The sequence below is a fragment of the Limulus polyphemus genome, unplaced genomic scaffold (genome assembly GCF_000517525.1).
Source record: "Limulus polyphemus unplaced genomic scaffold, Limulus_polyphemus-2.1.2 Scaffold1479, whole genome shotgun sequence".
Lineage (NCBI taxonomy): Eukaryota > Metazoa > Arthropoda > Merostomata > Xiphosura > Limulidae > Limulus > Limulus polyphemus.
In genome coordinates, this window is record NW_013667089.1 from 41,302 (window position 1) to 57,525 (window position 16,224).

Sequence of the window (16,224 nt, forward strand, 5' to 3'; positions counted from 1 at the left end):
AAGCCTTTAAAATAATTTTGTCACGTTGTAGGATATGTAAACTAAAATAATTTTTTTAGGTTTTTATTATATACATTTGAATAACTAAAAAATAATAAATTACTACATTAATACTACAAAATTCCACTATAATTATCAAGCTTAGTAACTAAGATGTATTTTAGCCTAAAAAAATATGAAATTTCAAGAAGACTAACGACACACCCTACTTCGTTGAAATATTGGTTCAAAAGAAAAATTGGTGCCAAGACCTTTAAAATGGGTGAGAGAGCCACTAGGGGACATTCTGAGCTTCTGATTGGTTATTCATGTCATATATAGAAGTAAGCGTATATAAGGGAGTGTTTCCAAAAATGGAAAGAGGTAGGAGGGGTGCCACTGTGTTTGATTTATTACATGAGCAATATCTTAGCAAATTGAAAAGATAAGAGGCTCTTATTTTATATTCTAGCTTGTCAATATCGGTAACTTGAGTTCCTAATTCATAGGAAACTATAGACTTAGTATTTAGAAATCACAAGCATCTAATTTGAACTAATGCTGCATTCAACATACCACGTGACACACAAAAATCAATGTTTATCTGTTTTTTTTATATTTGCTTTTAAATTAAGAAATTGAGAAATATATAGTTCTAAAATTTGAATTTTAATCTCCAGTTTGATACCAAAGTTATTGACATAAATTCATAAAATAGTAGTTCAATAAAATTTTGGATGCGAGTCTACAAATGAGATGACATGGCCTTTCACCCATGACTCGTCTCGAAAGGGTTAAAGTTCAGCAGAATTTGAGAAAGTCTTCAAAAATTGTAGTGGTTGAAAATGCTTTTTTGATTATATGATTAAATAATTTAGATCCAGCCAAATTCTTAAGCTAATAAGCCAAAAAAATGTTAAAAACTGATGGACTCATCACTAAAATCCTTATAATTTGTAGTTGCTGATTAGCCAGCAACAAGTGAGAAGTCTAGAGGATAAACTGAAGGAGCAGAATGAAGAAGTGAGCCAAGCACACAAAAAGGTTAAAGACATGGAAGATATAGCAAATCAGCTTCAAGTACAAGTAGAACGAGGTGATAAAGAACTAAGTAAAGTTCGGAAAATGGAACATGATAAGGCAGAGCTAGAGCTTGAAGTTGATCGCCTCAAGCAAGAAGCACTGCAGGTAAGGAAAAATGGTTCTTTTTGAAGAGACTTGAAGCTGTTCCTCTGAACATGCATGTGAGCATGTGTTAAGAGTGGTCATTGTGGTACACATAACTTTATAGTTCTTCTCTTCTGTTTGAGATAAGTAGAAAGTTTGTTTTATAACATGTTTTGTTTCTTTTTTTACAAGGCATGCCTTTTTACTGAAAATTATTGGTTATTGATAAAAAACTCACAAAATTTAACATAATTGTCTATAAGCTTTGTTACATTTCAAAAAAATTATTTTCCATTTATAGAAAATTTTTATATTTACATATATAAGCTACTGATTGTACCATATATTAAAGGTTATTAGTATTTATGATATTTGCTTAAAGTCTTCTGATGCAGCCAGTAAAGCAGAGTTGTTTTCTTTGTAAATTCTGAATGCTTATTTTCAAACATTAAACCTATACTCTGTTTTCACACACTCAGTTCTTATTAAGAAATAAGAAACCTGTAAGAGTTTAAGTGACTAGCCATGAAGGTTCTTAATTTTCTTACTGTATGGTGTCTAATAATTTAATACATATCTTATTCAATATTGTGTATTGGGTTCTCTAACAAACTTTTGAGGTTAATTTTTTTGTGATTGTATTTATGATTGAAAGTGTTCAAATTCTCTGTTTGATTTTATGTAAGTGTAAACGTTCCAATTAATGTATGCCACTATTCTTGATCAATATTTTTACTGTACAATATGCTGAAGATTTAAAAAAGTCATTGGGATACAGCAGGACTAACAAGAATGTGATCAGAACGAGAATTTCTGACTTAATGGAGGGATGGATATGGTATTGATGTTAACATGCTTGGACTAGGAATAAAAGATTTCATGGTTTAGTGCTCATTGTCACAAAAATGTACTCGACACTTTGGAACTGTGAGTGCACTTTAAGAATGCTGATAAAATCCCACTATCCAGTTAGACAAGAGTAACCCCAAATTTGGGAGTTAATGCTGTTCACTAGCTGCTTTTCTTTAGTTTACCATTTGAAAATTAGAGATGGTTATGTACAGGTGACCTGTTACATTGTTTTCCACAATAAATAACTCTGACAACTTAATGGAAATGTTTTATAACAGAAATTTATGAGATCTGCATGGAATGTACAGTAGGTGATATTAAAATTTTGATTTTGGTTAGTGGAAGAATTTCTGAAGAAATAAGCTACAGAAACAATTAGCTAAATTAGTTAAATAAACATTAGGTCTATATATTCACTATTAAATCCTGTATGTTTTTCTTATTAGTTAGGATAGATATTTTCTAGAGTGGGATATCCTAATGCTGATGATGTATTATAAAGATAAACCATCAATATATAAGAGGATGTACATATTTAATATTTGAATTCAATTATATGTTGTTGTTTTACTCACTGACAGATGCATTAATTAAACTTTCCTTACAAAGAGCTAAGATTCATAAAGAATTATTATAAATCTTATCTCATCATTCAAGTAGTAAAATGTCTTTAAACTGAATTGAAATATACAGGTATTGTATTTTTCTTGCTTCTTCTATTTTAATTGTTACATTATTGCATATTTTGAATGCTTGCCATACTTATAAGGTGACAAAAATTTCCCATAAAAATGCAACAAAAATATCGGAAATTTTCAGTTTTTTCACTTGAATTGTTCTAAAGTAGTTATCAAAGCTGTGTTGCTGGTTATGATTGCTATATTTGTATGCATGATTCTTACAACAGTATGTGTATAAATTGGTAAAAGAGTGCTTATTTAGTATGTGATTTCTACTGAAAAAATTAGACATGTAGTGTGGCTCAGCAGTAAGTCTGGTGTTAGGAAAGTTTTAAGGAAAATAATTCTACATGTGATGAGTCTCCCCTGAGTCTGTCCCGATTTGGTAACCACTGCCGTATTTAAAGCTGTTTCTAAACATAACTTTTTTGAGAGTTTGTTATTCTTTAAAATATACATCCTACAATATTGGTCAACAGGATTGATTTAGTCAGTATTAATCCTTTATCAGTGCAGAACCTAGGTACTTTCAGAAATCTGCTTGATTTCAAAATGTATAGTTCTCTAGATATTCATCTCAATGGAAGAAATCTGATGATCTATTTACCAATACAATAGAGGTGATTGTGAAATATCTATGCAAACACACACACCATTTTTTTTGCTTTGTCTGTAAATAAAAATTTTTCACTTCACATTATATGCATCCAGATCCTTATCTGTATTTAGCATAAAATTATTCTCTGTTGAATTGTATGAGTTTATGCTTATATCCCAAATACTAAGTTAGTATAACTAGTTTCTGATAATTACTATGACTGGTAAACTTCAGCCAAAAATAGTATAATTTCTAGATTCTTTTTGAGATGTTGTTTTGAAATGTTATATACTAGGTGTTTGGTGATGTATGTGTTTTAGACTAACACGTACCTTTGTATTGGTAAATAGATCATCAGATTTCTTCCATTGAGATGAATATCTAGAGAACTATACATTTTGAAATCAAGCAGATTTCTGAAAGTACCTAGGTTCTGTACTGATAAAGGAAACACTGTATTGTTTACTTGCATTAGCCCCCAGTAGCTCAATGGCATGTGGGCTTATAATGCTAAAAACCAGGTTTTGATAGCTTAAAACAAACAAAAAAATTATTTGCAATAGTGTTCACCACTTGATTGGTCATTCTGTCACAGCATTTTGATGGATGGAACACCCAGACATCATCTACTTGGCTAGTGATGGATATTAAAGTCATTGACCCTTTTCTACACTAATAACCAAAGTTGCTACAACATCCTTCCAGACAGATAGATATTATCTGCTATCAAGAACAACGAAGAGAAGACAACTAAAACAAAATCATTTCAATGGTTTCCTGGACCATGTGTTTATGCCAAAGCTGCATAGAAACAGACTAACTGAAAGATTTAAAAAAATTCCTTTATTAACAAATATGATGAGAAAATATCATATACTCAAATATCACAAGTATCAAAGTTGTGATTTTTTCAGCAAAAATGGAGAGTGTTATATGGTAGAATACATGGACATAATCAAACTGTACAACTAAGCACTGGCTTAAAAGTTCAAAGAAATGGGTTATACATGTCCTAATAATAGCACTGGAGAGCCCAGTAAAGTGAGAAACAGGCTTGTCTCAGTAACTGAGACCTTTCAATGTATTGAGGAAAATATGTAAAGAGGGCTTCTGTTGAACTTAACATATCAGTATTTAAGGTTCTTAAAAATGCATCTGAACTTTCATACATACAGAATTCATATTATTCAACAGTTTCTTTAAGTAGGCTATAAAAATAGACTCATTATGAGTTCGTTTTTGTTCTCCCAACTAGATAGATTAGTATGTTATTCTTCTCTGTTGCTTTATTGTGTCAACATTCCAACTTTATGAAACATTCAGTGGACAAAACTTTTCAATATAGGAAGATGATGACAACCTACACCACTCAAGAGCATATGCAAGACTTGCTGAAAATCAGTGTATGTGATGTGCTATTTACAACAAAAGATCTGTGTTCCTATTCTATTTTATGACAAAACAGTTACTGGACTTGCACATTTGGACATCCCCTATAACTTCCTACTATTGGAAGGTAGTGGTGTTATTGACACATGTTTTTCCTAGTAATTTGGAACTTCCAATTGCATTTTGCACTTTGTGACTATGAGGCAATGAACCGGTCATGCAGGGCCATCAATCGAAATGCTATGCTCTTCACACCTAATGTCAGTGGACTTTAGGTGTAGTATAATATCAAGTCTATGATTTACACCCCCAATCATCTTGAAGCACCACAACCATCCAGAAAGAGACCACTGATAAGTCATACCCAGCTGTGAGAAGCAAAGTGTGACATCTTGTAACAGAATTATCTTCACCATTCATTAATAGTTTTGACAAACACGAGTCATGAAATTACATCAATTGTTTGCATGATATGAACCATGAAATCAGCAACTATAGCTCAACCAACTTCTCTGTTTTCCAAAGTCATTAAGTACAAAGAATATTCCCATCTCGGAAATTTTAAATCCCTGATCTGAACACATTTTTATGATGTGATATGAATATTTTGCTTCAGAAAGGGATGTTACATAGCATTGTCAAAAGCAGTCAATTTTGGTGGCATCACGCTATCTGTGAAATGGAAAACAATGTTAAAATATACTATTAATACATTCTGCTCTGTCAAAACTTTATCTCAGTTATGTTTGTATTGTAACTTACTAATTTACATATTCAAGATCACTTTAATGTACACAACCTTCTATATCTCAAGCTTCACCCTTGTTCTCTAACCCTCCAATCATCACATTTCATTGCACTCCAAGTCTGAGTAATAATAAAGTTTTCTTCTTTCATTTTGTCACAAGTTAAGCCATAAGAGAAAAAGTACTTTTTACCTTGTGACTTCAGTTTATATTAGAAATATCTGCAGGATAGATGCATGCTAACAGTTTTAACCCTAGAAATGTTAAAATTAGAACACTTAAACAGTCAATGAATTATCAGAGGTTTAATGCAGCTTATTTGGTTTATTCGAGTTTTCATAACTTTAAAGCCTTTTACACTGTTGAAATTGCATGCACTTATTTTATAAAGTCATGGATTAGAGTGTTTTAACCTCTTTCTGTGTTGCTGTCCTACAGACCAAATTCAGTAACACACACCCCAACATAAATCTACAGAAAAGACTTCCATTACAATTTTTTAGCTGAAAAAGCCACCAGACCTTAATTCAGGAGTCTAATGATGGTCTTTCCCCCACCCATTCACCTGCTGTGGATATAGTTGACTTTTTTGTAATCCCTTGATTATCATATGTTCTACTGATGTATGTCTTTGCTGACTAACAGTGTGTTCTTCCTGTTTGCTTCATGTTACTCGGAGGAAAGCTTAAGATTTAGTGTTTTTTGTTTTTTTTTTGTGTGTGTATTTACTGTTGTATTTGTTTGATTTGCTCATTGTAGACTAGTTTCATATCTGTTTATTTTTATTTTTATGACAAAGCATTTTGAGGTTTTGATTCTCACACACTATTTGGTACTGTAAGAACTTTTTAGCCATGGCATAGCGGCTCAAAGAATATCTCTGAGTTTTTCAAGTACAAACTTTTAACTCATAGCTCCATCATCTAATTTGAGATCTAATTACAGTTGTGGACTCAGGAGGTTAAACCCTTTTGAGTGATATATTTGACCAAGCCCAAGGTCTCATACATTAATTTACTCTAATCCTGCCTAAAAGAATTTCAATTTGAGGGTAGGCTGGTATAGATCCTGATAAGTAATAAAATCAAATTGAGTATGCGCCTCATACTTGGAATTGCTGGTGCACAAAAATATAGCTAATAAAAAGGAAAAAAATCTTGTTGACTAATTTACTCTAATCCTGCCTAAAATAATTTCAAGTGCTGCAGTTATTGAAGATTCCCTCTTGTTATAGCATTATGTGACATTATTTACACAAACATTCATAATTTGAAGTTTACCATAGCACTTTTTTTTTTTGGTAACTGTTCTTTTTATTACTAAATTTCAGCAAGCCTCATTGAACTAGAACCCTCTTAAATTTTAGTTTTTATGAAAAATAAATTTATTTTTAGAATTCATAATTTATTCAGGTATATCAGATATTATAAGAATTTCACAGTATTCAGCTTTACTATGCAAGTTATAAAACATTTTATTCAAGAGGAAATTTTTGTAATTTTACTTTTTTGCTGTTGTTACTTTATCTTTTTTTTTATTCCATAAGAAAAAAAATTACAATATTGATTTCGAAAAAAGTGTACATATTGATTTCTGTCTAGGTTAATATCAAAATGTGGAACCTAACGCTTAAGAGAAAAAAATATTGTTTATAGATAAAGACACTACAAGATAATTAAACTAGAAAGCTGGTGTGTCCAGACATACAAGCAAAATGAAAACTTGCCAAAGAATGTTTGAGCATTATGAACAGGTACAAAGAACTAAAACAAAAAAAAAAGAGATGAAAAAATTACTTTATTCAGAAGATGGAGACCAGGGTTCTTCAAAAACTAATATTACTTTTTCTGCCCCACCTATTTATTTATATAGTTTTCTTAATTTATAAAACTTTTTTGGCTAATTTGTTTTTCTCATTTTGATTATTTGTGGACACAACCTTTATAGTTTCATTCTCTTGTACTTACTTCACCTACTATTTTGTTTTAATTCCATCAACAATGAAAGCCAAAGTTTTACGCGCATATAGATAAAACAATGTTCTCTAAAGCAAAATATTGTTGGGTTCTTCTTTTTTGCAGAAATGGATCTAGAACATATGTTAAATAGTACTTGAATTTTCTACTAACTTGCATATTGTTGTGTATTCGTCAGTTTACTTTCTATTCTCATATTACTATTGTCACAATCAATCCACGAATGTAAAGCAGTTTTACTCAGGAGACCTATTTACAAATTTATGTCACCCAAGAAATTGTTTTTGTACTTTTTCATCTCAAATTTATTTAGACCCTGATTATGAAACTAAAGCAGCATAAACATATTGTAGAATATCATATTCAAGTTTGTTTGTTGTAGGTTATATCTGTGAATGTTCTAATATGTTGCTGGTTGAACCTGGGAAGTTTCGATTTTTTTTTTTCCCAATCAACAGAGTGCAAACAGAATGGGCCACTTGGAGCTGACTTTAAGTGACTTGACTGATGAGCACGATGCCCTTATACATACACATCAGCTCTACAAAAGCAAGGTAGAACTCTTAAATAGAGAAACAAAACATTAGAACGAAAAGATGTCAAGCCTTTAAGTGTGTTGATGGCTGCCAAACTTTTGCACAACATTTTTAGTTTTTTTTGCGTTTTGCATTAGGCTTTTATTTGCTGTTGCACGTGCATTATTGCAATGTGTTTTAAGTTCATATTTAGTTTAGAAAGATAAAAGTTTCAACATATTTTACTAGACGCCCAACTATTGATACAGTATTTGGGAATGCAAAATATTTTATGTTGGTATGCTACAGTCTACTTACTGTGATCTTTTAAATCCCAATTATACTACTGCAATATTTTTATATAAAAATAAAATATATATTTTGATCACCAGAGGCTTAAGAGGGTCAATAACATGCTTATGTAAGTTGATATTAAAATCTAACCTGCATGTTTTCTAGCTTCAATTTTGATATTTTTATGAAAAGTATGAATCAGATTAATAGTTGTGATTTGTCAATGCTAAAATAGTAAACAATAGAACAGTAAAGTGATTGGTAAACTACCTATATTAAATATTTCAGTTTTCATGAAATTTACTAAATATTCATAATGAAAAAAAAAAACAGTTACTACTTAACTTACTTTCTTCATAAAATTCCTGTTTTCCAAAACTTTTTTTAGTTTGTTATCATATAAATGATATTTATCATCATCTTTAAAGAACCTAACTCAATTATTTGTAGTTGTATAAAAGAATAGTTTTGTTGTTTCTTCAGTCACTTGCATAAACGCCTATTAGATGTTATAAATTTGAGTTGTGTAATTTGCCAATATATATTGATTTTTAAGAAGTATATAAATATATTGTGTCCTATAAATTTTTTTCATCTTGTAATAATAGAATTATAGCTGTATGGGATAACATTTTATGCTAGTGCATTATACCATAAAGGTTACATTTTTGCTTATCTGACATACACTTGTTTGAACTTGCTGATGAGGAAATTGTTAGATTCAAACATTGAGAATGTATTGTGATAATTAATAGTTGGTTTATTGAAAATACGAATGTTTCAATTCAGGTGTTAAACAACATCCATATACTTTATGTATTAACACTCTTGAAGTTTATTTCTCCATATAATTTGGCTTTTACTTAAATTAAGTTTAGTATACATCTGTGTAAGTCAGTGTATGATCTGAATACTTTATTTAAACTTTTAGTTCTACACTTGTACACCAAGTACTGATACTAAAACTTACCAGTAAATGTAACCTGGCCAGTATATATGAACTTGATACATGTGTTTCAAGTAGTGGCACTAAAACATAGTAATGTAATTATAACCTAAACATATTTAAACATTATACATGCTCATGAACCGTTAACAATAAAACATACCAGTATACATAACATAAACTCTGTTTGAACATCTGATATGTGCACCAATGGTCATCACTGAAACCTCCCTATTATATATGTAACTAAAAACTAGTTCAGTCTCATATATGTGCACCAACCAGTAACAGTAAAATTTACCAATATGTGTAATGCAAGAAACCAAATCAATTGTTACATGTGCACCAACTATTAGCTCTGAAACTTACCTATATACATAACCTAAACAGTAATTAAAGCATATATATGTGCACCAACCATTGATTCTTAAATTACCAACTTGTTTATATAATATTCAGTATTAAACTGGGCAGTTAGTGGAATTTGATAATTGATTATTTTCACAAGAGACTTGTATAGTTGGAATAGTTGAAAGTAGTAACGATCGGAAACACTAATCCATTAAAGTGAACAACATAGATATTTTGATTAGCTGATAATTTTCATGGCATTAGTTGGTTTAACTCTAATTTCAGTTCATTGATTATTTAACATGACATTAATTGAGGTAATCAGTTCTCATAGGTAATCATTGATATTAAATTATTTACCCAGCCATATTAATTCAGTATTAATGGAGTCCAGGTACTGCATCATATTAAATGATTTTGTTTTCACCTTTATAAAGAACAGAACACCCTATGCAGCAGAGCACCAGGTGATTTACATGGGTATTACTAGCTGTGTATGTGCTGTCCTAATAATGTTGGTTATATAATGTATTAAACTTTACCAGTGTATATTAACTTGATGCATGTTCATTAAGAAATAATGCTAAAGCCTTTGAATATATATATATGCCACATAACCTTTATATTTAAACTTGCTATATTTTTTCAACTATTTACAGTCAGATGGTGTTTTCCCTTCACAGATGTTAAAGATCATTCTCCTCCACTGTTTCCTTTCTACTGCTGCACTCTGGCACTGTTCTAGCCTAATATGAATCCATTCTTTGACATCATCCATATTCTTCTCTTCCTGCCTGTCTATTGCAATTTTACTTTACCACTAAAGATGTCTTTCTTTAAATTTTTGTACCCTATGATTTATACTCTGTACCTCAGCATATGATATATCCACTCTACTTTTTTTATATATGTAAATAACTTCTCTTTAATCTCTGCTTTTTCCATCACTGCATCATTTTTAGTTTCCCTGTCCAGTTCATTTGCATCATTTTTCTTGTGTACTACATTTTTTTAAAGCCTCCAATCTGTTTTAGATATATTATCTATTGTCACTATTTTTGACCCCTATAAGAAAGCAGACCACACATAACACTTCATTATTCTTATTTGGACTTCTTTGGCAATTTTCTTGCATGTTAATAATAAGCGAATACTGTTAAAAGTAGATCTTACTATCTCAATTCTTCTCTGTGGGACCTTCCATCTTCTGAGTAGATGTCCTAAATAAATAATCTGATCTACCTGTTCCAAGATGTTTTTGTTCACTCTATTTCATGCTCTTGGGATATCTTTCCTCTCTGACACAACCATCACTGTTATCTTCTTCATATTTAACTGTAGCCCAAAAGTTTCACTTACTTCTTTGCTTCTATCCACCAGTACCTGTATATCTTCAATACTATTTGTCATAGTGTTGTATCATCTATTTACCACTCTTCTTCCAAATTTTAAGCCATATACTTTATTTGTTGTTCTAAAGGTGGATTTGGAATAATAACCAAGGAAACCTAATGACAACACACTTCCTTCTCTTACTTTCCTTCTGTCAGTTCCCCATCTATTCTCTTGTCTCCAGTAAGGTTGACCATTATGCTAGTATTTTCTAGTCATTGTATCAGTTCTTTGTAACTTACATTATCAAACACCTTTTCATGGTCAGTGAAACATATTTAAATATCCTGAATAATTTGATATACCATTCATAGATATATTTTTAAATTACTGATTCCTCATGTACCTTTTCCACATCTGAACCCATACTGATATATTGTTATTTATCTTTTTTACTGGTTCTTTCACTAAAGCCTGCCAATATATACAGTTTGCCTTTTTTGTTTAACCTTAATGCATGTACATTAACAACAGAAACTACCAATATAGGTACTCTGATCTCTCTGACTAAAATTAACATGTGTACATTGAGTATTCACTACAAATAGTACCAATATGTATAACTAAAGTTTATACTATGGAATTATTTTCTTTACTTAGGTTACCTTTGACATAATGATTAGTATACATATACTATCAATTAACTTTTCGTATGAAATCTTTATTAATAGATTATCATTTAATGATGTTTTTAAGTCTTGGTAAGTAAACATTCTTGCAAACAAAGAAAGAAGGAAGTGACTATTATCTTGGATCTACAAACATGAGACAATTTTATTGATTCACTGTAAACTTTTTAATGTGTTTACAAACATTAAAACATTTTCTGTGATCCATTGTTAATTTTGTTGCACTTACAGACATTAAAAAATTACCATGATTTTTAACCCTCATGCACTTACAGACATAAGCAAGTTTACCATGGTTTGTTAACATTCTTATACTTTTAAATACTAATGTTTCCATGATTCCTTGTTCAAAATAGATGTGACAGAAATCTGTGAAAGTTTAAAAGTGTGGACAACTAATATTGATTGACCCTAACTTATGGTTCCTTTTTGTTATCTTTTAGCTGCATCAATTGCCATACTGCATTAAAACATGCATGGATATCTACATGAGTGCTTTAATATTTTAGCTTATCACCAGTTACTATTAAAAAAATTAGTGGTTGTATAGAACTGACAATCTTTTTAGCACACATTCATTTGTTTTGAACATTGTTTTTGTAGTTTGATTTTTTGTTTGATAGTATTTTTTTACATATAATTTAAGTTTTTTTTTCTTCTTTTAGTGGTAGTTGGAAACCTTTACTTATTCATCAATGTAAAAAGTATCAACAAGTTGAATATGTTTTTATGCTATATTTCAGTTGTACATTTGGCTGTACTATAGTCTAGTAGTAGTACAATGTGGCCAGAGCATTTTCTTAACAAGTGCCTTTAGTTGGGATACATTATAAGTAATCATACAGTAAAAATAACCTTCTACATATAATTTAGTTAATAGATTTATTTTTCTTAGTTGACATGTAATATTTATAAATAGTTTATGGTTTTTAAAAGTATTTATTTAATAATTTAAAAACCTTTTACCTTTTGGATTCTTGATATTGAATTAAAAATTTTAACAGTATTCATTTGCCAGTTTTAATCACAAAAATTTATTTTTGTGAAAAGCTAGAGTTTTTTAACAAATCAGTTAATTATTTTCATGCACTTTTTATTTTGGAAGTGACAAAGAAGGAATACTTTTTATAAAACAAACTTGTTAGAATGTATATGTTGGGATAGGAATATTATTTATCAAGACGTAATACATTTTATGAATTGTTGTTTACTCTTCTGGTAAAAATATAAGTAATGATTGTTTTCTCCATTTTTTACATTGACATATGCACATGTGATTAATATATAACAGGCACATCAGTGTATTTATAATTAAATGACTATCTCTTAAGGAAATATACATGACTGTAAATTCATGAAGGTTTACATTCACCCTTCTTGGTTCTTTTAATCTTAAAAATATGATGCAAGTCTTGACTACTATCTTACATAAACAACATATGAGGATATTTAGTCAACATACAAATGTGGGAAAAGTATAATATAATAATTTTTCACCTGGTTACAGATTATCAGACTCTTTGTTTCTCTTAAGTTGTATAAATGAACATTGTAGCTTTGTAAATTGCAAATATTTGACTAATCTATACATCCATCTCAGTTGGTGCTGGTTTTCAAATTAATTTAATGGTTTTATAAGTCACCTGTTTCTGAACAGTATGTGCTTATAACAGTTTAAGTGAACTCTTTTGACTATCTAAACTGCAACTGTTTGATTAGTGTGTGCTTTTAATTTGTTAAAATGAGCTTTGTGATTTTTTTATATGACAACTGTGTCTGATTTGTCTGTGCTTTAGTTGGTGACACTAGTATATTTAAAATCACAAGTATTTGACTAGCCTGTGATTTTAATTTTGTTTTGTCATTAATGTGAATTTATCACCTGCAGTGCCAATGACGTTGAAATGGTAATTAAAATCACAGTGAAGTGAGATCCTGCATTATTTACCATGTGACACCCCAGTGGAATATTAGGAAAGCAGTTGATGAATGATCATTATGGATCAAAGAAACTACTTATCAAACAACTGAAACTAACTTGCTCTTAACCAGAGCCAGTCTTATGCTTCACTGTTAATATAAGTGTAACTTTATTCTACTTCTACATATGTGAATGAGCTTTGAAATTCTCATTCACAATATCTGACAGTATGTGTATCAAACATGTTTAAATAAGTAATGACTCTAAACATAGACTGAATTACTTTCTAAGATTGTAGTGTTTCAAAAAATACCAGAGATCAGGTTGAACAACCCAATTCCTGTTAATCAAATTAACCTCTCATATACCCATGTCTGTACCTTGTTATAGCAAAATTGATACACCATTTAATAAAGTAATTTCACTGGAACTACCTAATTTTGGTTTTGTTAAAAATTATATTTCACATTAAATTGGTTTAGTTGAGGTGCAAAGTGTCTCACAGGGACAACATAGTAAAAAATCCCACTTAAAAATGTTTCATAGAAGATGTCTACTGTTAGACACTGTATACTAAAAAAACAAGAAAATCTTGAGGTTTTCATCTATTTAAAAATGTAGCCAAACTCATGAGGGTGGATGAAAGGTTACTGTTAATTATCATTTAACTTGAAAATACCAGAATTTGTTATAAGTATAATTTTCAGAAGGTTACTTTATATATTGTTCATGAAAACGTTTTGTTATTCTTTATAAATAGACAAGTAGTATTCTGGAAGAAAAAGACAGTTATATTGTTCATCTAGAAGAGAGAGTGACTATTTTGGAGAAAAGGCTTGAAGATTCATCACTTCCTAATGATGAGAAAGTACAATCTCTTCTATCAGAGGTAAAACAGAATAAAAGATAACAAAAAATTGTTTTTGAAACCATTAAAAACATTTTTAAATAGTCAAAGTGCACATGTCACAACCTTGTACAGAGTTACATTCAAAAGTTAACTAATTCTCAATACGGGCTCGGTCAATTTGACCGACCATGTGACCTTTTTGTACTTGTTTAGTCTTTATAGATTTAATACTTAACTCTAAATATAGTTTGTATATTTTCATGAAATTTGGCAGTCTTTCATTTAATATTACAAGTCTTTCACATACAAAAAATCATATTTTTTACTGAAAAATTTTAAATAAAATAAAATAAAGATTTGTCCATTAATATATTAAGTAGTTGTTTTGAATAGTCTGTGTGGAAATAATTTTCTTGCTAAAATTAAAAATGCTTCTCCTCATCTCAAAAATCTCAAATTTCCTTTGTGTAATCCCTAAAACCTCCTAAATGTATTTCAAACGTTTTTTTTATTAAAACTTTATTGTTTATCTGTTATGTTTTGTACTCCATGTCAAAACGTGATTGGTCAATTCGACTGACCTCATAACGAGCAAAAAAAAAAATTGAAATAAACCTAAATTACCCTTTTTCTCTTTCTAGAATGACTTCAAATTGTAACGTGAAACTATGTTCGTTTATCCTAAGTAACTCTAGGTTTGTAACAGTATACATCTATTTCTAATTAAATTTTATTGTTTTATTGCTTTTCGAACCATGTGTAACTACTCTCTGTGCCATTATAAGTTTGTAAATCACTATGGGAACGTGCAGCTCACATTACGTTATTGAATTACATTACCCATGAGTTGCTCGGGTGCGTGCCTTATGAACCATTTTAATTATATTATTATTACTTATTTTACCTAATTTAGTGTTAAGTAACTTAAAAAGATCCATACTTTTAGATTTTAGTTATTTTGATAATAATAAACAAAGAATATATATGAAAAACAAGAAATAAAGTACTTACACATTCTTATTTTTTCTTGCCCTTGACTGTCAAGGACAATTAAGTATGATTTTTTATAGTAATTATAGTAATGCACTTAATAATTTTTAGTTAATTAAATAATCCACCAAATACTATAAACTAATAACATGTAAAAAAGTAGACAAGTTCACTTGCCTCTCGAAATTTTTCTGGCTTTCTAACTGTGCGACAAGAGCTGTTACAAATTCATCCAAGCTAGTTGTTAACTTTCCCATGGGACCAAATCTTGTACTGTGAGTGAAACTGATGATATTCTGTTCAGAATACAATGTTATACAATACTTCATTTGAAAGATGAAAATCTTGACTTTCTGTTGGTTATAAATAATATATAATGAAACATAAAAGAGAACAATCAACAAATTGTTAAAAAGAGGATGTGACAGGAGGGGTCTGATTTTCTATTTGATAGCTCTGTAACCAAACAAAATTGAAGACTAAAAAGTTATGGTTTGTCTGAGCACTAATGATTTTACAGAGTAATTTACGTTTAATTTCATACTTTTTCAAGGGATGGTGGATAAAATAGAGATGATGACATGCTAAGAGAAAATGTGTCACATGGGTTACTATCAGAATTTAAAAATCTGTTCTTTGCCAATTATCAAAATAAAATGGCTTTTAGTTATATTTATTAATAGTATAAATATATACTATGTTGTCATTGGATTCTTCTATGTTAGGTGTCTGTGACTTAGCGATAAATTCAACGATGAATAAACAGCACACACTTCACATGTTTTAAAATTAATATATATGTATTCAGAACAAGTTACCATATGTACAACAAAGTCTTCACACTACAGAGATTACAAGCATCTCGTAAACACTATTTATATAGTTCTCTTCTTCTTGTCAAAAGTCAACTTAGGCCTATTCAATTACTTTAGAATTTCAGTTGTCAAGT

At 30.0% G+C, this 16,224-nt stretch overlaps 1 protein-coding gene across 10 annotated transcripts in view; it reads left to right on the top strand.

The window, feature by feature from the left end:
- LOC106463774 (golgin subfamily A member 1-like) overlaps nt 1–16,224 on the top strand; it is a 109,678-nt gene that overhangs the window by 28,883 nt on the left and 64,571 nt on the right. For 9 of the 10 annotated variants that reach the window (XM_022391366.1, XM_022391365.1, XM_022391364.1 and 6 more), the window contains 3 exons: nt 940–1,167; nt 7,846–7,941; nt 14,196–14,324. In XM_022391366.1, coding sequence (XP_022247074.1) covers nt 940–1,167; nt 7,846–7,941; nt 14,196–14,324 — 453 coding nt within the window. The remainder of the gene's footprint in view (nt 1–939; nt 1,168–7,845; nt 7,942–14,195; nt 14,325–16,224) is intronic. The other variant, XM_022391370.1, reaches the window with a different exon arrangement.